General features: G+C 36.4%; 2 protein-coding genes across 2 annotated transcripts in view; one reads left to right on the top strand and one right to left on the bottom strand.

The window, feature by feature from the left end:
• Positions 1 to 5,044: 5,044 nt before the first annotated feature.
• LOC129266258 (palmitoyltransferase ZDHHC7-like) lies at positions 5,045 to 23,360 on the bottom strand. The gene is made up of 9 exons (XM_064103709.1): positions 23,124 to 23,360; positions 15,262 to 15,350; positions 13,331 to 13,410; positions 11,328 to 11,443; positions 10,040 to 10,101; positions 8,971 to 9,064; positions 8,379 to 8,451; positions 7,783 to 7,897; positions 5,045 to 6,072 (listed from the first exon to the last, which is right to left on the bottom strand). Exons 1-9 carry the CDS (start codon positions 23,243 to 23,245, stop codon positions 5,996 to 5,998), a joined length of 828 nt encoding a protein of 275 aa, XP_063959779.1. The 5' UTR covers positions 23,246 to 23,360; the 3' UTR covers positions 5,045 to 5,995.
• LOC129266740 (uncharacterized) overlaps positions 23,319 to 24,948 on the top strand; it is a 27,887-nt gene continuing 26,257 nt past the window's right edge. Inside the window, exon 1 of the mRNA XM_064104149.1 lies at positions 23,319 to 23,337. Within this exon, the coding sequence (XP_063960219.1) occupies positions 23,319 to 23,337 (19 nt within the window). The remainder of the gene's footprint in view (positions 23,338 to 24,948) is intronic.

Raw genomic sequence — 24,948 nt, 5'->3', positions numbered from 1 at the left:
TTAAATGATAACATTAATGACAGAAAAGTACATCAGATAGGATGAAAATGATGACGGTGGTGGTGGTGATGATGGTGATAGTGGTGGTGATGATGATTGGTGATGGTGGTGATGATGATGATTGGTGATGGTGGTGATAATGATGGTACTGATGATGGTGATGAAACAATTCTTATACAACTATTAATGTCAAGTCATATTCCCTCTACTCTCTCTCTTGTATCTCAACCCTCCCTATCTCCCTCCTCTGCTCTCCCCCTCTCTATCTCTCTCTCTCCCCCATTTCTATTTATGTCTCTCTCTCTCCCTTCTCTTTCTCTCTCCCTCTCCCCCTTCCTCTTTTCTCTCTCTTTTCAATCTTTAAACATTATCAATCTCATATACTGTATATATATCATACAAATATCACACAAGAAAAATGACAGATAGAAATTATTCTCTGTGAAATTTCATATTTTTTCTTTAAATTCCCAATGACATGTGACAAATATAATAATCTCATATAAACAACAATATTTGCTTGATAAAGCATAATTTTTCTACCACTGGCTAATAAAACAAATCTAGATGTCCAACATAAATGGAGAAGGATCTCTATTAAACAAAAGATTTTCATGTCTATAAAAAAAAAGGTTGCCTTGCAACAATTTTTACACGATGAACATCTTGCAAACTTTAAACATAATGACACTACTAATCTGCACGGGTCGTGGATTGTATTAAATATCAAAACCATTCTTCACATTAGGTTAAAATATGAATACTTGAGCCTATTCCCTGTTTGAGTCTTGGATACATGTAATGAAGCCCTGGGGTATGAAATACACATTTTATTGAAAAATCAAGTCTAGAACTTATGTGTCAAATGAGCACCATTTTATTTAAATATATATACCAGTCGGGGTAACAATATCAAAATGAATTCATACAGAATACAATGGATTTACTACCAAAGTGTCTGTATGCATGAATAATAAATATGTGCTGAAGGAACTTGGAAGAATGTGGTTCTTTGCTGAGAAATTAGCAAAAATAGTAATATGCTACATTTAAATAGTGCATACTATAACCCCAACTTTAGCACAGCTACCCTGATCGGGCACTCAAGCATTCAAGGAGTTATTTGCTACTGGGTACCCATTTACTAAACCTGGGTGGAGAGTGGCAAAGTTAGATAGACATCTTGTCATAGGATGCAAATGGAGCCTTGTTTACCAGCATGAATAAAAAATGACATAAAAAAAACAAAACCCAAAACCAAGTTCGTGAAGCCTGTCAATAGAGATACATAATAAAATAAATGTAAAAAAAATTTCTCGCATATTTTGCATAGAGTTAGAACTTAATGCTCGCAATGATATTAAAGGCTTTACAATTGCAAACAAAGTACAAAATTACATTACACACGATCACACATGTACATCCCACCTAATTGTAGTTCATTATTACATTCAGATAAAACACAACTTGCAAAATAATATTTTAATATGCAATTTGATATTTATAAATTATAATCCTAACACATTCATTATAAATGAAGTTATACAAATAGTATTAAATTATTTATGCAATTATCATTAAATTCATTCTACTTCCCCCATTTCCTTTTTCCTCTTTTTTCTTTCCCTCTATAATCTATTATTTTCTCCTGAACCATCGTTCTGTCAGTCTGATATCTTTATTTTCCATCACTCACAGTATTCCCTCTCTCTCTTGCTATAAACACGGCAATACAAAATAAGTTTTTGCTATTAAAGACTATCCTGCCTACCCCTTCCCCCAACTAAAATCAAGACTGCCACTACAGAACACTAGTCCCCATGCTTCAAAAAATTTGCAATTGTGGTAACTCTACTAAGTAATGGTAACTTCGAGCAAATCCTTGACTCCTTGGTAGTTACCATTGGATGGCAAAGTTAATACTATATGCAACCTTTTATGCAATGAGACCCTCATCTGCTGGCTGCTGCTACCGAAGTGCTACCCATAAAACCATAACATATTAATAATTAATATTCCACACTATACCCCTATATCCATTGCGACTTTATATCAAAAGACACCACAACATCCAGAGAAAGAGAAGAGAAGGAAGAGTTGCATTGACGGAAGAAAAATATAAATATATAAAGATTAAATAATACATCATGAATGGTTCGTTCACATACATGCTTGGTTTATCACCTCAAATATTGCTATACACAAATGAAACTGCCATGTAAGTTTTGCATCCCACATCATGGGTGAGCTGAGTTAGAAAATAATAAAGATGATGGTGATGGTGGCGGTAGTCATGATGATGGTGGTGATGATGATGGTGATGAATGATGATGATGATGGTAAAGGTGATGATGATGTTAATGATGACGACGATGGCATTATAATGATTATGTTGATGATGATGGTGGTGATTATGATAATGACGATGATCTTGCAGGGAATAATTTTCCTGGTATCGCATCACAATTTGCTCCACAATTTTGAAAGACTGCTATGCATAAAGTCTTTTGTATAGCATATTTTTACATAGGACTGTACATTACTTAGTTGAGAGCTTTTCTGTTATGACCAAAAATGCTATTCAAATTTGTGAAGCAAAAAATTCCGTGTTGATATGGGCGATGGTGTTGGTTATGACAATGATGATGACATTGATAATCTTAGTAATGATTCAAAACATACAAAGTTACTGCTCGATGCCACATATCTTCTTAACAAAATTATCATATGCAACTCTAGCAAATACAACAAAACACATTTTTAAAGCTATGTTGAAATAGTTTCAAGGTGGTCTACATGTCAGTAAATCTGTGGATGAGACTAGAACGCATGGATGTCATAAGTTTGGTCAAAGCAATCATGATCATATGCATGTAAAAAGATTTTTCAACTGTGCAACATGATTTTTAATGATGCAATGTGGCCAAAAAAAGCCATGCATCTGCAAGTATATTGAAACAAAAAAAGCATATTTTCTTAAAAATTTATGATATTTTTTAATGAAATCCACAAATTGCACCATACATACTCTACCCAATGCTAAGTTTGGAGAGAGTACTCATTGCATAATCCAAGAAAACTTGTCTTAGTAGTTTAATGCTTATGAAATATAAGAACAGTTGATGCATGTAATTAAGGCCTAAAAAAATGTTATGATGCCCTCATAACCCCCAAATTTGACGATCGTTTTTTTTTGTCTTTATTAATACCTTCGCTGCTGCGCTGCTCAAAGAAAATCATGCATGAAACAATCTATTTACATGTATGCAGTCAAAACTCATTACAGTGTATTTTTAAGCCACTGAACACAAACTTTGAACAATTTTCTGGCCAAATCTGACATTTTCTCACAAAAACATTGCATTTGTATAAGGTCTGAAAACTGAAAAAAAAGCAACCTTGTTTTTGCATATTTTTATATCCAACATGACAATTTTTTTAGGCTTAATAATAAAAGCTAAATTTATATAGTGCATTTTAACAGAGCATACAGAGTGCAATATATTTTTTACCCTCGCATCTTAAGCTCAAGCTCCCACTTTATTAGCAGAACTCAGTGCATTCACAGAATTAATCCTGCCAGGAACCCACCTGGGTTGAGTGCAGCTCAATTTCTTGAAGGAAATTACATCATGGCTGGGATTCGAACCCACAACCTTCTGTTTGAAAGACAAGAGTCAAAACCACTAGACTACGATGTGCCTAATTCAAATAGGGCTGCAAACTATTAAAACAAAGTTCCTTTCCTGTTTTATTACAACAGGTTATATTTTTACTTTGAGAAATGTATCCAACTTGAGTTTTAAAGGATGTGGTGCAATACAATATACTGCAAAATAATATAGGCCTATAATCAATTCATTGACATTCCACTGTCACAATAATTTAATATGACTGTGGCATCACACATCCCGACACTGGACTATGAATTTCTCGATTATGCAACAATTTTGTTATTCTACAATTATTATACTTACATCTTTTTATAAAATATATATATCTATATAAATGTTTCAAATTAACGATTCTGTAATACATTTTGTGATTGTCATGACTTGTAAAGTTTTGACACTAAATGGACAAGGAAAAGCTCACTACAGATGACACCAGAATACATAGAGGTCTATCCAATACACTTTCTCTCCCACCACTCAAGATATTAAATCCCCTTAAATCATCAAATCTTTTATAGAAAAATTGGCTAAAAAGTGCCAAATCAAATTTCTCATCATAACACCCTAAACACAAATACCAATTAGCAGGGATAGTGGCATCCACCAATTTCATGCAGGGTTTGTGGGCAGGAAATTCTTGCATTTCATAATACAGGTTCCGCCAATGCTTATTATGGGAGTCTTGATGGTTGACTACTTTTAGACTACATAATAGACAGCATGGGCAGCCCCCCCCCAAAAAAAAAAAAAAAAATGAAGTAATATTTCACTGAATAGTAAAATCATGGAAATATTAGGATTAAGCAAGAGAACTAGAAGTGAAAACTGAAGTGATTAAATGCTACAGTCACATTTAAAAAAAAACGACGGCCGCACGGGGAGTTGAAAACAGCCGTTTTATCCATTTTTATTCAAACCACCCATATGTAGCTAATACAGAATTTTTTTAAATAGCTGTTTTTGACTTGCCATAGAGCAAATGTGACTGAGGTATAAGTTTTATGTTACGAGGCCCTGATGGACAATCTCTTTTGGCCTTGATTGGATAATGGAGTAATCAAAGAGGATTAGATACCTTGTCAAAGTCAGAGCCACATCTTCCATGCAGGAATCCTGGGCTCCATAACACAAAGGTTTGCAATGGATTGCAAATATGAAAGAACCGCACTGACGCATGTAACATTGATATTGATTGGTCAGTTTGAGCGATTGATCGCTAATCTTTGTGTTACAGCGCCCAGGAAATAGCTCATCATGACCAATCCTCAAACCACACCACAGACAAAACAATGGGGGATGCGGAAACGCTTTCATTGAAAGACTCATACTGTCCCCCCATGACAAACGGAAGCAACTCTTGATTTTTTTTTATTGACTTTTTTCTTGATTTGGGCCATTTCTGTATGCTTTACATAGGAACTGGAGTCACACAACCCCCAATTTCTGAAATATAGATGTTTCAAAAGCAGGTAAGTCTATATATGTCCACTTAAAATAACTGCACATTTACTAAGAAACTCATTAAACAAGAGTTGCTTCCTTCTGTCAGTGAGAAGGCACCATAGTGCCCTTATGGCAGGAATCCTGCTAAAAGACCCAAGCGGTCCTTTGACAAGTTGCCCTACGGATGACTCTTCCATCCCAGCCAAACTTCAAAGAAACCATTTCTCATAACTCAAGATTCATTCATTCAAGATAGTACTTATCACAAAGTGTGAGTGTGACTCAACGTGCTTCCAATGAGTTCCCAAATTACATCTTTCTTGAGAATCTAAAATGTTAGTAATTGGGATTGAAGCTTAATGAAAGTCGTTAAATCTTGTGCAAACATGGTAGGACTATGAAGAACAACCCTCAACTTATGAAGATAATAAAGCACAACTCTCAGTTATGAAGATTAAGAACAACCCTTAACCTTTGATAACATCATAAATACCACCAACTTGTATGGAATTCGACTGGTCAACAACTGTTTAAGCTCCAAGTGGACAAAAAGTGCTCCATGTGACCGCTCCCTCTTTAGTCCGATCATATCCCATTGGCATTGCACACAAAATATATCCATCTCACTGACCCCTGTCACACCGGATCTGAAGCAGCACAAGTACTGAGACGAATCATGTATTGTGAAGAAGGAGAGCAGTTCATGAAACAAATAATCAGTGGTTTTCACCAACAACTGTTATAAGCTACTGAAATCCTTGCATCTGATTGGCTGAGAGCAAGCTAGTCAGTGAAAGTGGCTCATAAGGTGTTTCATGAATGACGCCTCAGGCGTTGATGAAAGAAGTGATGATGATGATGATGATAGGACGGTGATGTTACACGTTAAAGCTTGGTGGAATGAATCGTCTGTACTGAGTAGAACGGCAAGGGATGATCCAGTACCATATGGGACCTGTAAAGAAACAAAAAAAATATTATATTAAATTGTTTTTATATGAAGAGCTCACTTGCAAAAGGGGTTAGGTCCATTTTTCATCGAATTTGATTTTTATGTCTCAATGTATAGATTTTAGTAGCTCTATAAGATACCAAAGAAAAGTTGAAATTCCTATTTAAAAGTGATCTAAAATGGCAAAGAAAAATCACCTTTTTTCAAAAGGGGTTAGGTCTATTTCAGTTTAGTTGCAAAAGGGGTTTGGTCCACACAGAATTTTTTAGGAATATAATATCATAAAAAATATGAAGACAGGTAGATTTCTTTTTATACCCAATTTTATGTTCTCATGGTAGGGTATTAAAAAAAATTCAGTTTCGCATAAGAATATTGCAATATGGGAGAATTAAAATAATGATTTTCTTGGAGTGGACCTAACCCCTTTTGCAACCAAACTCTTCTGAAGAACTCATTTGTCAAAAGGGGTTAGGTCATTTTTTCATAAATTTTATTGTTTTCTGTCTCTAAACCTCTAAATTTTTAGTCACTCTGATGATACCAAAGAAAATTTGAAATTCAAATGAAAACGTGAATGAAAATGGCAAAGAAAAAACACCTTTTTAATCAAAAGAGATTGGATTCATTCAGTTTACTTGCAAAAGGGGTTAGGTCCACAATGATAATTTTTCAAAAAATATATAGAAAAAAAATTGAAGATAGGTAGATTTCTTTTATACCCAATTTTATGTTCACATGATAGGGTAGTACATCATGACAATTTATTTTCTCATAAGAATATTGCAATAAGTGAGAATAAAAAACATGGCTTTTCTCGGAATGGTCCAACGTGGACCTAACCCCTTTTGCAACTAAACTCTTCATATATATTAAATATTACTGCATATTATTTTTTCGCTGACTCCTGGTAAAATGGTTCATTTTCCCCCGATCCTACCCATTCTGAAGGTTTGTCAAATCGTAGCAACATAAAATTGACAAGCCCCCAAACCCCCCCAAATCACCAATCATGAGAAATGCATTTTTTTTGTTCAAGATTTGTTAAGAAGCTAACACCCCCCAAAAAATAGAAAAAAAAAAAAACCAAGCAAACAAATAGACCCTTAAAAAGGAATGGCATCTGCACTATTTCCCCTTCCCCTCCCAGACATAATGACAGTATAAAAGTATTGCAGTACTGAAACTTCAGTGAATACACATCACCTTTCATGGACCCCAAAGTAATCAATTTGATTATGTTTCAGAAAAAAGTTGTCTTTTGAACCGCTATAAACAGATGAAACCAATACTTATACGCATATTGCCAAGATAAGAAGTACTATAATGCAACAATATGAGATTCATGCATATCAAAAGCTTCAAATACCCATCTTGTTGTATCAAAACCCCATCTCTTTGTAGGTTTTAGCTTTAAGATTACATAATTGCACAAAATTCAATTTAATGTAATTGCCAACTATTTGGTTCGAACAAGAAAAACGCAGTACAACTTCTGATCACAAAAACAATGCATTTTCATTCCTCACCAGCTGAGTAATTTGATTTAACAACACATACGTTTTTTTGCAAGTATAAAATATTGCTGAGTTTAAATGAAGTCCTCATGCATTTGACTGTGTTTGTCTATCTTCAGGCAATACACAGCTGAATTTTCACAAGCTAAAAACACAGAGATGTGAGCCAGATTTATAGGATGATATCAAAACCTACCTTTACCAAAGACTTCCCTGAGTAAATCCATCTTGGTCCGTTGAGTTGCGGTTCTCTGCTGCCCTCTATTCTTAACCTGCTCCACTAACGTCTCATCCTCAAATATTGCGCTTATCTGTAATTATCAATGCAATTAAAGGGATTATTCAAAGATAAATACCAGTTGTGGTAACAATTCGAACAGAATCCAATGAAATTACCACCAAAGTGTTTGTATGTATGTATAAATCAAAAATATGTGCCAAATAGCTCTGGAAGAAAATGCGTAATTGCTGAGAAATGCTGCTCGCATATGACATCACAAATCAAAAACTTAAAATTCTAATAACTTTCTTAATCTTTAACGGATTTTCCTCATACCTTTACAATATTTTTAATTATTTTTTCGCTATTTTTACAACAAAGTTTTCTGCAGGGTAAACTTCCCCTATAATATCCTATCAGAGGGAAAGATTGTTTCCAACCATAACATAAAAGGGAGGGTACATTAACACACAGCGTAGGCTACAGTTACGGTGGTAGCGATGATAGCGGTAATGATAAAAAAAAGAGAAACTTATGAAAAAGAAAAGCAAAGAAAGAAGAAATATCCTCACCTGATCACAGCCGATGGCAGCAACAAACAAACCAAATAGAAGTGATATAACAACCAGGACTATTGAATGAGCTCTGGTCAAATAAAAAGAATAGGACATTCAAAAAAATAATCCAAGATAATCTCTTAAGTACTTGAATCAAAGCTTTTAGGTATATTACAATGTTTAATGACATTCTTTTAAAACCTTAATAGCTTTTCTTCTAATGAACTTCAATTAAATATTATTTCAATGATATAAACCCTATCCAGCCCGGCTGTATTTGCCCCCCCCCTTGACATTTTCACAATAAATCTATTACGAGAAAAAGATTGTGCCGCGATGTTTCATAACATTAATACTTCCTTCAAGTCTCGCGCAACGCAAATTTGCAACAAGGGGGTTCACAGGTCCGAAGTGACGTTTTGTAAATGCATGTCAGACCCAAAATTGCTTAAAAAACGTGATTTCATGTACAAAATCCAATGCAAATTCTGTATGTAGCCATAACATTATGTTAAGCCCTGCTATATATATATAGACACGTATCTTATGGAAATAGACTGGTGTACTTAAAATCACAATATGGCAAAGGAAATAAATTGATACTTACATTCTTGCATTCTTTTCATCCATATTTGAACATGAAGGGCATTCCCCCGTCCATGCAATGATGAGTAAAATAATGGAATATAATGATGCCATACCTAGAGATTTTACAAAGAAAGAAAATAAACCACATGGTTTATAACTACATTGATTTATACTAGTACACATTTGCATATGGGAGTACATTATGCAAAAGTGATGTGATTATGAAAATTCTGATTATTAAAGTAGAATTTATTATTCAAAATTGAATTTAAGGAATAACAAAACAAATGTACTGAATCTATCTCTCAATGGGCCAATGACTGGATAAAACAGTCCAAATAAAATAAGAAAAAATAGAAAATAAAAGGAAATACACTTTTGATAAATTCCCCCACCCTATCATAGCAGCCTTCTGAGGAAACACATGAAAATTGCATTATCCTTGATTTTATAGCAATAATGTGCTGTAACAACAGTAAAAAAATGTGCCTTACATGTCTTCATTCAAGATCATTTTGTGTGTAAAATTGGGTACAAAATGAAAAGGCAGTTATCTCTGCAATACAGACTGACCACCAGACTACCTGATGTCCAACTGTACGCCAAGTCCTATATGTACACGTATATACCCATTTCAAACTTTTATTAGCAGAGGTATAACTAATGTAGACAAAGAGTACGATGAAATAAGGGGGATGAGAAATGGAGAAGTCCGCAAGAATATTCAGCAATGTTGGATCGGGGGGGGGGGGGGGGGGGCATTTACAGCCAATGTCCCTCCTTTTTAGTAAGAGTCATAGTTTTGAATGGGAATATGTCGTTCATACACAAGAGAAGAAGTGGGACAAAATTACTTTCATTTTTTATTGACACCCTTTTTTTTTTGCTTGGAAAAATATGCCCCCACCTTTTTGGAAAATCCTAGATTTGCCCCTGGTTGGAGGCAGGAAAAAAGGAGAGAATAACAGTAATTGAAGAATAGAATACTTACATGCAGGAGCAAGAACATATTTATTTACAAACAGGGGAAAGGGCATGAAAGTAAAGGATGAGGAGGAGAATAACGGTAAAAATAGGATGAAACTCACCAACATAAAACAGGAATTGAATGAAGTACTTTTGATTGAATTCTCCAACACAGTTGTTGATCCTGTGAAATAAACAAGATTTAGATGCAAAATCAAATGTAAACGTTAAATACACTTTTTTTTTATTCTAAGAAAAAAAAAGAAACAAAGAAAAAGCAAACTGGGAGGGAGTTCCAGGAAGGCACATTCAAACATGGCGTGCATGTGACCAAAGCTGATGATAAACAAATACCAAAATGTGCCCATTTTTTTTAATGTATTTTGCAGAGTCTTGGATGTACATTCTGTCATGTTTGGGATCGGTAAATATATATAGGGAAGCTTAAATGAATATAAATGATGAACTCTGAAGAAAGTTATTTGCAGTTCAAAATCACAGGGTATTTAATAATCAATAATCAGCTACAGTTTACAATTTGAAGTACATGAAGATATCAACGAAGGTTCAGATAAAACAGGAGACGATGGATATGATAATTTCAAAGTATAAGATTAAGATTCTGAAGTTAAAATAATATTGGATGGACGTCTAAGTCTTGAAATCTGTCAGTCTATATGAATGAGTGTGGGTCTAATATTCTCTCTCTTTCTAATTTAACCAAGAAGTCTTAACTATATCATTAGTTTGGGGTGTAACAATTTAAGGTGGGAGGGATCTAAACTTGCTCTGATTGGTCTACAGGTAACTGTGTATCAAACTTTCTCTCGTAAAAGGGGTGTGGTGATGCTCTGTGCAAGTGACTGGGGCTGGAAGTGTGAGTCATACTTCTTAGAAATTTTGTTCCTTGAAGTTAGCTGACATCACTGAGGGTTGGTCATTAATGGTCAGGGTTTAGGAGTTAAATGGTATTGGGGATTTTGGAATTCTTAGATGACATTGGGGGAGTTTGTAAAAAAGTGAAGGTGAATGACTGAAAGGATAACAGGAAGTTAAATACATACTACATAACAATTCAATTCACATTTTATTTTTACCATTATCTTATTCTTGTCCTAAAAAGGTTTATGATACAAAATAATGAGCAAATTAGTGAAATAAACAAGATAATTTGTTTTACAAATCAAACCAGTTGAGGAGGAAATACAGAATGAGGAAAATTAAAAGAGTAACAAGTTTATGTTTTCCTAGAAGCACTACAAGACTCTACGAAGCCTTGAGATTGACTTTTGGACAACAATGATCTTAACCTGTTGCCCACAGGAACTGGATGATCCCTGTACAAAGCCTATTGGAATCACGGAATTCAGTTTTCAACGGGTTAAACAATCTTTTTAAAAAGCTATTTACCATGGACAATGGTGATCCATCTTGCGAATGCATCGTCTACAGATCCGACAGTGGTGCGCCCTCGGGGGTCGATATGCCTCACACTTTTGACAGACAGTCCAATTCTGACCAGATACCTACATCGTAGAGATTATAAAAAAAGATGAAATGAAAAGATGAAAATCCATATTTTACTGTTCAAAATAGACATGAAATGAAATACTCTAAAAATTGCTTTGCCCAATTGATCGTGGGCCCGGCAGCCGCTGTGCAGCGCCATACCAACGAGGCTCTATCCTTTTAATCGTTGAATGCCAAAGAGGGAAGCAGCAACTCCCAGCATTTAAGGTTAACGTCTTTTGGTCTGACGCAGCCATGGTTTGAACTCCCGACCTCCCGGTTGTGAGACGGACGCTCTACCACCTGAGCCAGCACACGGGTTAACAAGGCAAAGCAAACATATCATGCTTTGAAGTGTGACTTTTTATCAATTAATATGGGGGCTAATTCAAAACAGAGTTGAAGTGTGACTGAATGCTGTGCATCAGTTTTAATGCGCACATTGTTTTTAACACACAACTTCATCAATGGCTTTGCTGTAATGTGCCTTACTTGAGCACGGTTGGTAATTTGTTATCACAAAGTCTGCTTGGAACACAATGTTCTTTCATACATCATAATGTAGTATAAAAAGTTTAATTTACATTCTTTACCTTTCTCCAGTATTATCTCACTTGATAAGTAATAAACTAACAATAATGAAGTGCAAAGCAAATAAGTACTTGTCTATGTGCTTTACATACAATTCTGGAAGAATAATTCAAAAGAAATTATTCAAATTTTGCTAAAGGTTTCTGTATATGAACAAAAATAGATGTGCTGGCAAACTATTTCATGTTTTGGGGCAGCAAAACTTAATACTGGCTTTACCCTTTCTTAAAATAGACTCAAGAAAATTAAAAATACAAGTGGAATGCCTCTGGCAGTCTTGCCTGCATTACGCGATTTAATATAGCAGCAGTGCTAACTTTGAAAACTACTATAAAATAATCATTCACAAAAACTCCATTCATATAATGACATAATACCACGTTCATTGACCATAAATGACATTTGAACGGTGACTTAAGACTTGTCAACTACATCCATGTCCACATTTCATTCACTCTATCTATAAACTTTCAAAGTTATGATGGCAATTCAACAATTACCCCAACATGGCCTAAGTTTATTGACCTTAACTGACCTTTGACCTTGGTTTTGTGACCTGAAACTCACAGGGGATGTTCAGTGATACTTGATTACTCTTATATCCCAAGTTTTATGAACTAGATCCATAAACTTTCAGAGTTAGGATGGTAATTTAACAAATACCCCCAACACGGCCAAAGTTCATTGACCTTTAATGACCTTTGACCATGGTCATGTGACCTGAAACTCGTACAGGATGTTCAGTGATACTTGATTACTCTTATGTCCAAGTTTTATGAACTAAATCCGTAAACTTTCAGAGTTAGGATGGTAATTTAAGAAATACCCCCAACACGGCCAAAGTTCATTGACCTTAAATGACCATTGACCATGGTCATGTGACCTGAAACTCACACATGATGTTTGCTAATACTTGATTAACCTTATGTCCAAGTTTCATGAACTAGATCCATACATTTTCAAAGTTATGATAGTAATTCAACAAATACCCCCAACTTGACCAAAGTTCATTGACCCTAAATGACCTTTGACCTTGGTCAGGTGACCTGAAACTCGAGCAGGATGTTCACTAATACTTGATTAACCTTATGCCTAAGTTACATGAACTAGGTCCATATACCTTCTAAGTTATGATGTCATTTAAAAAATGATTTGATGTTGATGCCGCCGCCGCCGCCGCCGTCGGAAAAGCGGCGCCTATAGTCTCGCTCTGCTATGCAGGCGAGACAAAAACCGCTACGCCCTCACTTGACCGAAGTCTGCCAGTGTGGTGTGGAAAGTAGGGTATTTTGGTGTCACTTTTTGCCACTCACCCTGTCAACTCTTGACTTTGGAGCTTGACCTGTTCTTACGTCTGAGAAATCTATGGCAGTGGTGGGTAACGGCACAATTCCTGTTGAGAAGAAAACAACAGAAATGCTGATAAAAATGAGAGACGGAGATTTTAAGTTCTTAGAACTAGATTTGTAAGTGGTTTAAAGCGGCCTGTCATTGACAAATTATGGGGAAATTGAATCAATACGAAATTTGCAAAAGGCCAATTGACTTGCATAAAATAATCCGTCCGTCATGAGCGCCCGTCGGACTAATGCGATAAAAGTTCGGACAGCACAAATTTGACCGAACTCGTGATCGTTATTTACTTCGGGTCGTCGCGCAGTTCTCGTTTCCAACAATCCCAATTCCTAGACTCTTAGCAGGTCTCTTGATTGCTAAACCAAAATAATAACTTCTGTGGAGTTACACGTTTCAAAGTGAAAACATGCAGTTTACTTCTGGTTGGTTAGTCTTCTAACTATTGCTATCCTCCCAGACATGCCGGCATCTATTACATAACATCCCCAGGCATTGAGCAGAGTAAAAGACTGAATCCCTTCTCTGTTCTGAGATTAGCCTTGATTCCCCCATGATTTTTCAATGAAAGGTCGCTTTAACTGGTGCAATAGATAATTCACTACTTTGTCAGAAAGAATAACTTGAAGGGTTAACTAAAGATAAAATGATTCAAAACAACTCTTTCAGTAGCAAACTCTCTGGTTTGCTAGTGGTTCCACAAGTTTCAAAAACATGAAGGGAAAGATCATTTGCTCATGCATGCCCCATACTTTGGAATAGAATTTCTGAAAACATCAAAATTTGTACAGTATCTCTGTTGAGTCCTACACAAAAAAAGACTCTTAAATTCACTTTCTAATTTCTTTACGATCCTTGAGCAATCTACATGTACAGAGAGGACGTGTCACTTTATAAGTCACAGTATTGCTATTATCATTATTATGTGAAATTTACTGTATTCATTAAAAAAAAAAATTTTAATACCAGTCATGGAAAGGAATTCGTGTCAAATGTTCATAATTGAAATAGAAACAGGGTCGATACTGAATTCTTAATGCTTAAAGGGGAATCCAACCAAAATAAAAACTTGTTTTTATAAGAAAGAGATAAATCAGACAAGTTGATATGTGAAAGTTTGAACAATATTGGACAATCAACAAGAAAGTTATGAATTTTTAAAAGTTGTAAATATTGGTAATCACTATACTCATGGAGACTTCAAATTGGCCACATTGGGATGTCATAGTGATGTAAGGCAAGGACTACTCTTTCATGTACTCCACTACATATCATGGCTAAAATGTCATTTTTCCGAAAAGTTTTATTTCAAATTACATTTTTCTTTCATGAGGACATTAAACAATATACTACCTGGGTTATATTTAGATTACTGCCCCAGGGGAATGGGTACTTAAGAGAAAACCACAAAACCCTGATAATAAAGTACATGGCCTATGGGAAAGTTGTCCTTGCCCCTTGTCATAATTTACTAACCCATTTGCCAATTTGAAATCTACATACTATTAGTGATCCCAATTTTAAAGCAGCCATAACTTTCTTATTACTTGTCCGATTTCTTTCAAACTTTCACCATTCTGATTAATTTATTTTTCTGCTTCCCAACACAACATTTTATGGCCAAGGCTGGATTCCCCTTTAATTCTAACTTAATCTTTAAACTTGGAATAATGCAGCTATGGACATGAATAATACCTTGGTCACATTTGCTCCACGTCGACTCGAAAACAGCCGTTTTCACATTTTTTGTACCAGTTACATAATAGGCTGTTTGAATAAAAATGAATGGCTGTTTTTGACTTGCCATACGGCTGCCATAGAGCAAATGTGACCGAGTTATTAGTGTCAATTTTTCATAATTCAAATTCTAAAGAATTCTTCATGTACTTACCAGGGTCTGAAAGTACTGCTCTGAGATGTGCAACAGTCAAACATAGAACAATGCAGTTGAAGATTAGGGCATGGACGGCTCCCCACAGGCTATTAAAAAGACAAAAAACAAAACAAAGATAACAGGAAAATGAATTTTAAAATTAGAAAAAAAGAACAATGAAGGAAAGTGATTGGTAGGAAGAAAGAAAAAGGAATAATTTAGAGTGAAAAAGGAGATTGAAAGAAAGGGGAAATTTTATTTTAAAGGTAAAAAATAAGAGTTTTTTTACTTGGAATTTTATTTCTTGTGTACGATACGTGACTTCCCTTAAATAGAACGCCGTGTACGTCCTGGCTTACGCTCATCTGGTACTGGTGTCACTCTTCATGTACCCATCACACACTTAAGGGGATTTGGAGACCGTGCTTTTTCATCTATTGCTCCATGCCTTTGGAACTCCCTCCCTTTTTCACTTCGTGAAAATGACAGCATAGAACTCTTTAAATCGTCTCTCGAAACTCACTTATTTCGGCAGATGTGTAGTGATTAACTTATTGGATGAGCCTGCACCTATGAATGTTTTTTAACAGATATATGGCGCAATATAAATGCTGTGGATCATCATCATCATCGTCTTCATGTAGGAAGAAAGATCAGAGAAAGATATTTAAACAGGAAGAAAGAAAAAAGGGCAGAGTTGAAGAAGATGTAGAATTACTTTTGAGAATGCGAAACAAGCAATTTGCATAGTTTCTAATTTTGGGGGTCAACAACTTGAATTCAAGGAATTTTTTGTACCGGCCAAGAAAGAGAAAGACAGACAGGGAGCTGAATGAAGTTCAGAGAAGAAATAATAGAATCATCGGGATTGAAAGAGACAGACTGCATCACTGAAAAGGTTCATCTGATTGGTGTGTAGACATGTGAAAAACATTTTTTATTATATAATCACAGACTACATCTGCATGATCGAAGCAGAAGAATTCTTTTAGATTTAGAGCTAACACAGTATTCAGTTACAGTAACATGATCCTCGGAACAAAACTAAGGTCTATAAACCAGTCATCCACTACAACTTTGAAGGTTAAGTATGGATTTGAATATCAATGGACAGGATATTAATAGCAGATAGTACTATTAGTAGTAAATATTCAAAGAAATTATCACTGATCTCAATACATGCTTGACATTTTAAAAAAATCTGAAATTCATATGTTAATTATTATAAGTAGAATCTTGTAAATAGTTCTACACTACCATCATTGAAAAAGTTCTTTAAGTCTTTTTGAGATCACCTGAACATATCAAATTATAGCACATGATGTATATTATATTCTGCAATAGTTACATAAAAAAAAAACCTGGCTAGATCTATATCATTTGTTGGTGATATCTGTGTTTAATTTGAATGGTTAAAATAAATGAACAGTAGAGGTGCTGGTCCAACAATTGGTATTGTCCCAGAAAACAAGGATATCCTCATAAACCAAGACAAATCATGTCTTGATAAATTGAGACTGTCCTTGTTCATGGGGAGTTTTTTTTTTCACTTACCCCTACGGGACCTAGATGACAATTACGCCTTAGGGGGATTTAGAGTGCTAAAAATAGATTCAGTGACCTCAATTCCCCCTAGTTCACCGTCTATCATTCACGAATTGCCGTCTTCCAATCATCTTGTTATGAAACCTTATAGATATGTTTACACTGACTAGCGCACTTGATAGGTGAATGAACTTTCCTAGATTTCTTAAGTGGAGAAATATTTGAAAACTGACAGTCCCTGTAAACTGGGATGATCCAAATTTTCTGACCAGCACCTCTACTGATTAAAGGGAAATTATTTTAAAGTAATTTTCCAATAGCCTGACTAAATAATGTAAAAAAAAAAATTGATTTATAAATTTAATTGACGCCATGTTTATGGCGTTACTTTACGATGGAGCCAACTTGTCGACCCAAAATGTCGACTGAGTTGGGAAAACAAAGATTGCTTCTCAGTCTGAGACTGATCCGAGCCCAAGTAATCGTTAATGTTAACCAACGGAGCTCCGGTACGCTTCACGGGCTGGAGCTCCCTGGGTTACATTAACGTTAGAGTGCGACACTTGCTCACTGCAACCATCCTGCCTGTGGAGAATCTACAGGTAGGACTATGGTATGCCAACGCTGAACAGAGCACACGCTTTTAAAAATCATTAAAATATCACTTTTGTGACCGAAATTACTAATTTCCATACAGTTGCAATTTATTTTTCATTAGTAACTTGGGAATAATTTTTGTACTCCCCAGATCACTCAAACACTTGAATTTTTGTGTACGCCCTCTATTGGTGGAAAGTAATATGGCAAAAAAAAATTAATTTTTCAATCTCTATTTTGGCTTAACTGCAGAATACCCCGACACTGCTCACTACCCAATCGTTGGTCAGCCAACACAACGATGTCAAGACCTATAGCTATATACTAATTCAATGGTATATAGCCTAGATATATCCATACTATTATATACGTACATGCATTACTGGTACTACTACTATACTACGTACGTACGTACGTATGACGGTACGTACGAGCAATGCATCCAGGCCATACGTAATGACCTTTGCCCTTTGACTACTACTAGAGCTATAATTAAACATCGTTGGGTGCGCTGCTAGCCAACGACCCACGTTGTGACGGTACGGACGGTGCAATATAATATTCAAAACATCGTTGGCTAACCAACGACCCACGATGTGAAACTGTTATATTATAAAATAAGATTAATACACTCTTTTAAATTACCTACTAGAGCTATATACATCGTTGGGTGCGCCGCTAGCCAACGACCAACGATGTGACGGTGCCATGTAACATTTAAAACATCGTTGGCTAACCAACGACCCACGATGTGAAGGTGCAATAGTACAAGATTAATACACTCTTTTAAATTACCTACTACTACTAGCTATTGCTATACATCGTTGGGTGCGCCGCTAGCCAACGACCAACGATGTGACCGTGCAATGCAACATTCAAAACATCGTTGGCTAACCAACGACCCACGATGTGACGGTGCAATAATACAAGATTAATAAACTTCTTTTAAATGACCTACTAGAGCTATACATCGTTGGGTGCGCCGCTAGCCAACGACCAACGATGTGACTGTGCAATGTAACATTCAAAACATCGTTGGCTAACCAACGACCCACGATGTGACGGTGCAATAGTACAAGATTAATAAACTTCTTTTAAAGGTAGTATGTCCCATTTGCAGGTCAAAAAAAAATGAAAAGGTTAAATTCCAATGGCATTTGAAAGACAATACTAATTTAGAACTTCCCTTAAAAAGGGGGGCTTGACTCATGACTTTAAGTGGGAAGATAACGACTATACGGTTGTCGAATCGACTTAGGAGCTATATAGAGCTACTAAGTAATAGTCTGATTTTTCAGACCATTGTACCAAATGGTCGTACGTTTTATGCTGCCCAAAGATTCAATTAGTTTAATTTTGGCCATTACAAGAAGTGGGTTATTGATCGATGCCTAGACAAATGCTCATGTACCCTTTACAGCTCATTTTTATGTATATGTTATTACCAAAGATGAAAAAAGCCAGTCAGTCACTCATTTTTTTCTTTTTGTCTTCTTCTTTGGGCTGATATTTTTCAGTTTTGAATGTATTCTAAAAAACGGTAAACAGATTTTTTTTAAATGACGGTAGATTTCGATTTTTGGATGCGGTCGCAACTAGAGCAATACAATAATCATTTTTTCAAAGCATAAATGCAAATTGTGAATATAGCTATATAAAATTATAGAAAATGAGTGAGAGAGGGAGATAAAAATAAAAGAAACATAAAAAGAAGAGGAAAACAACAGACGGAAATATAGGGAATATGCATATGGAAAGAGTCAAATATAGGAACAATAGGGGAGAGCTCACAAAGCTCATACACAATAAAGCGGGAGCTTTAGAGATAATCGGAAACTCTTGCCCAAAGGACTTGGATGAGCTTTTGAATATTAAGGTCATGATTTGATCATCATCTTATTTGTTATCATTAAAATTTATGCCACCAGTACCTCATCATATTTTGGATTATTTCTAAACACAAATACTCTTTCTTCGAGTACAAACCACTCACATGTTTTGCCGATCGGGGCACAAAAGTGTCCCACACGTACAATACCCCCTCCTTATTCCATACCATTTGAAGTTTATATTGTCAAGTTCCTTTTTATTTTTTACTTTTTTCTTCTCCTTTCCTTTTTTTCTCTTTCTTTCTTCTCTTCTCTTTTCTTTCTTTCTTTACTTTACCTTCTTTTTTTTTTCTTTCGCCCTCTTTTTTTACCTCCCCCTCATCTCATTTTCCCGACGGCAGCGCAATTTTACCTTCAATATCCTAATAGGTGGGGGTGTCGCATAGGGTTAGGGTTAGGGTTAGGTTTAGGGTTAGGGTTAGGGTATCGTTGGCACTGTTGGCATCTACTACAGGCACCAACACATCGTTGGCATCGCGGGCGCTGTTGGTATATACATACTAAACATACGTTCACATCGTTGGCATCGCCGGCAAAGTTGGCCTATACTTACTAAAGATACATTCACATCGTTGGCATCGATGGCAAGGTTGGCCTGTACTACAGACACTAACACATCGTTGGCATCCTGGCCGGCGCTGCTGGCCTATACGTACTAAAGATACATTTACATTGTTGGCATCGTTGGCACTGTTGGCATCTACTACAGGCACCAACACATCGTTGGCATCGCGGGCGCTGTTGGCCTATACATACAAAAGATACATTCACATCGTTGGCATCGCGGGCAAGGTTGGCCTATACTACAGACACCAACACATCGTTGGCATCCTGTCCGGCGCTGTTGGCCTATACGTACTAAAGATACATTTACATTGTTGGCATCGTTGGCACTGTTGGCATCTACTACAGGCACCAACACATCGTTGGCATCGCGGGCGCTGTTGGCCTATACCTACTAAAGATACATTCACATCGTTGGCATCGAGGGCAATGTTGGCCTGTACTCTACAGTACAGACACCAACACATCGTTGGCATCGCGGGCAATGTTGGTCTACATAGGAAACTACAGATATGATCGCATCGTTGGCATCGCGGGCACTGTTGGCATGTACTACAGACACCAACACATCGTTGCCATGGCGGGCAATGTTGGTTTACATAGGCAACTACAGATATGATCGCATCGTTGGCATCGAGGGCAATGTTGGCCTGTACTACAGACACCAACACATCGTTGGCATCGCGGGCAATGTTGGTCTACACATACTACGGAAATATACACATCGTTGGCATCGCGGACACTGTTGGTCTACATACTACAGAACACAGATATAGATCGTTGGCATCGAGGGCAGTGTTGGCCTGTACCGACTACAGACACCAACACACCGCTACCATCGCGGACTGTGTTGGCCTACACGTACTACGAAAATATACACATCGTTGGCATCGCGGGCAATGTCGGCCTACATACTACAGATGCACACAGATATATATATAGATCGTTGGCATCGCGGGCAGTGTTGGCCTGTACTACGGACACCAACGCACCGCTAGCATCGCGGACTGTGTTGGCCTACACGTACTACGAAAATATACACATCGTTGGCATCGCGGACACTGTTGGTCTACATACTAATCGCGCGCGCTCGCATCGTTAGCATTACAGCGCAGTCTGAACACTTAGAATCTATTCAAAAAATACTTGTAAGTTGTAAATCATTCAATTATTTATTATAGCTGATTTTCTGATTTGATAGCTTAAGTACATCGTTGTGCGTTGGCTCTCCAACGATAAGGTAACGCAGTGTCCGGGTATTCTGCAGTTGTTCCTCTATTTTTAATTAAGAAAAAAGAATTCAAAGAATAAAATTTACTTAAGTTAAGAGCCAATTTATATGATGAATAGCTGTAATGGCAACTGACAATGTAAAAAAAATCCAGCATTTGTCTCAAAGAAAAAATAAGCCAAACATTGGCACCCTTATTTATTTTGCCACACATGGAGATGTAACAGAGAACAAGGTTATATCATATTTCATAACCTTTTTCATTGAATGAGTGGAGTGCGAGACTCATCAATCGTTTTTGCAATTTTTTTGGTTTAGCTTTGCACTTGATAATTGCAGCTCTCCCTCATTCAGCCACTTTGTGCTTAGTAAAGTGATCTTTAGTTTGTACCAGAATAATTAAGAATGCCTGAATTAACCTTGTTAATGTGGCACAGGATGTGAGAATGAGAAGCGAACGAAGATCAAAACAAGTGGCCAAGTGAAGTGGATATGGATACACAGTGAGCCAGACCAGTTTGGGTGATTCGCCGTTTTTTTGCCCTTTTTTCTCCCTTTTTTCTCCGTTTTTGAGCACATGAAAGGGCTAAAAAACGGCTAAAAAACGGCGACAAAAATATGGTGCTGACTATGGAAAGCCAAGTGTGTATAACAATGATTTGCATCAAATTGAAAGGAGACCCAAACTTAAAACGGCGAATAAAGGGCGAATACCTCCCTTGGCAAAACGGCTATAAAAAGGCGAATATCTCCCTTAGCAAAACGGCTACAAAAGGGAGAAATGGGGCAAATGCTTCCCTTGGCAATGCGACAACTAATAAGCCTTACAATTTATTTAAAAACATACGAAAAGTACAAAAAAGGTTAGGTTAACTTAGGTATTGCACTTGGTTTTAAAAGCCATACTATAAATTTCATGATCAATTCTCAAAATTTATTTTATATCCTATTTTGGAGTTGTGTTCGGACATGAAGCATTACCATTGTGTTTGAAAATGTATATATCATTGCAAGGATGGTATTGCAATCAATTTAAATACATGTATGATCAAATCAATTTTGTGATCAATCTTAAATCGACCGTATGCCTCTGGGCCTATAGGCCTACAATATATTTGGACATACGGAGATGAAGCCTTAAAATTGATTTTAAAAACGTACAAAGTGTAAAATATTGGAAGTATGGTATTGCAATTGATTATAAATGTGACAAAATCAATTTTATGATCAATTTTGAAATAGATTTTAAGTTCTAATTTTCGGGAGTTACAATGTGTTCGGACATATGGTTATGAAGCCTTTATAATTGAGTTTGAAAATTTAGTGTTTAACATCATATGGTACTGCTTACAATCGATTTTGAATATGCTCAAATTAATTGATGTGATCAATGTTAAATCGACCATATGTCTCTGTTTCTCCGTTTAATGCAACGCTTATCCCATTATCGATTCTCCGTTTTTTTCTCCGTTTTTTAGCCCTTTTCTCTCCGTTTAACGCAACGCTTACCCCTTAATGAATTCTCAATTTTTTCTCCGTTTTTTAGCCCTTTTCTCTCCGTTCTTATCCCATTATCGATTCTCCGTTTTTTAGCCCTTTTGTCTCCGTTTTTTAGCCCTTTTCTCTCCGTTCTTATCCCATTATCGATTCTCCCTTTTTTCTCCGTTTTTTAGCCCTTTTGTCTCCGTTTTTTAGCCGTTTTATTTTCGGTTCTCTTCCCGGATCCTTGTCTCTTTCATTCGCCGTTTTCATGAAGAAATCAATATCCTGCTTCTCTCATAATGGCTTTAGACAACGATGGCACTCCATAGAATATCAAGTAATACGTAAAAAGTGAATGTAGCCGTTTTTCTGCCCTTTTTTCTCCGAAAATTCGCCCTTTGTTCGCCGTTTTCAAAACGGCGAAAAAACTGCAAGTTTTAATTTCCCATAGGTTATAACACGCAAAACGGCTAAAAAAGGGCGAAAAAACTGCAGTGGTTCACTGTGATAAAGGAATACACTTCGTCACGGTCAACTAACATAATTTACAAGGCATGGGGCTACACACATACCTTGACGACATACTCGATGGTATTATCAACCAATTTACGACGACATAGTCGGCATATATTACTGCACAGTATGTAATAATGATACATACGAATCCACAGGGGTCATCTCGACAAGTCACCATTGTTAATGAATTATTATACAACCAAATCAGCAATCACAATATCAACTTATCTTCGTCATTTCTTCATGGCGAAATGGATGAGAAGTTAGCAAGTAATTTTCCGCATATCGGAAATGAAATTGGCACACAGAAAACACGCCCAATATTAAGGTATCGTCAAAAATGCAAACAACATTGACACAACCACAAATAAGTCGATACTGGAAATTAGAAATGAATATAAATGCATATGAGAGTGGTGGGTGGGGGACTTCTTCTTCTTCTTTTCCTTCTTCTACTTCTTCTTCTACTTCTTCTTCTCCTTCTTCTTTCTTTTCTTGTTCTTGTTTTTCTTTAATTTTGTTGTTCTTCTTCTTCTTCTCCTCCTTTTTCTTCTTCCTCTTCGGCATCTTTCTCTTCTTTCTTCTGCTTTTAAATCACCACATCTTGGAACGATATGCCACACGTACATATATACCGAGATTCGAGAACAGCGAGTAATTGCTTCAAAAGTGGTTGCGTTTGTTTTCCTGGGGGTGAAGATGCGATGCCGGGTTCTGTCTTCATCATCCTTAATTTTCCATGAAAATTTATTTGAAGCAACGTAATAATTGAATTGATTATTCCTTCTTTGTATTCAGGTTCATGCTCCATGCAGTTATAATCAAACTCCGTTTTGTGCGACCCATTCCAATCTCTGTCTCCCTCATTCCTCTCTCTCTATTCCCTTTTGAGAATAATGCCACGAAGTATTTCGCAAACATAGAAATCCACTTATTATAGCACCCAAAATGTATGCAATCTATATAGAATGGACAAGACAAAAATGTTTGACTAGAAAATGTATGTACTTCTCTTGTTTAACTTTGTTATTGCTTCCGTGCTAGATTTCATTTCTTTTTTAAAATAGACATTGTTTTTTGTTTAATAAACATGCAGTTTACAGAGGTTTAATTGCTTTCGAACTAAGATAACATTTTGAAATTACATCGAATTATATTCTTTCTCCTGTATTTATATTTCGTTTTGTTTGACTCCTCACCGATCAGTACGGAGGAGGGGGGCATGCTGGTAGGGATGGTACTTTGCCCCCTTGCTAAACCAGTTCATGTAATGCTAAACAACAAAATATCAGAATTTAAACAATGAATCCCATTTTCATTCAGAGAAAATCGTGCGTGGTGAAACTGTTTAGCTTAACGATCCGCTGTTCCTTTATGTCCCCGGTCAACAATCCACTTCTCACCGCCAAAATTCCACTGTGCCCCGACGATTCTATTCTTTATTCAGTTTACCAGGAATATTATGAATATGACATACAGATCACACCCTCTATTTTTGCCTTGTTTCATTCTCTCTTTCTCACCCACCCTTTCTCTCCCCCTCTCTCCTTATCTCTGTCTATTTCGCTCTCTGACTACCTGCATGCTGATGTCACAAAGGATCTTTCTACCCAGAAATTCACCAGACCCATCCTCTTTCGCACATTATTTTGTTTGGTAATGCATGGAATGGAACAGATGAATTCTGAAAACAATCTAGTTCAGAGTCATCATCGACGCAATCCTTTCGTGCTTGATTGTGATCATATATTTGTTTAAAAATGACCAACAAAATCAAGAACCATATCAATGTATTCTATTTTTCATAGGGGCCCGGTAAAAGGGGGTTTGGAGGCTTTGTGCGAGAAGATTGCACTCAAACTTCATCCACTAAGCCCAGTG

The sequence above is a fragment of the Lytechinus pictus genome, chromosome 8 (assembly GCF_037042905.1).
Source record: "Lytechinus pictus isolate F3 Inbred chromosome 8, Lp3.0, whole genome shotgun sequence".
Classification (NCBI taxonomy): Eukaryota; Metazoa; Echinodermata; class Echinoidea; order Temnopleuroida; family Toxopneustidae; genus Lytechinus; species Lytechinus pictus.
This window is presented reverse-complemented; position numbering and strand designations above follow the sequence as displayed.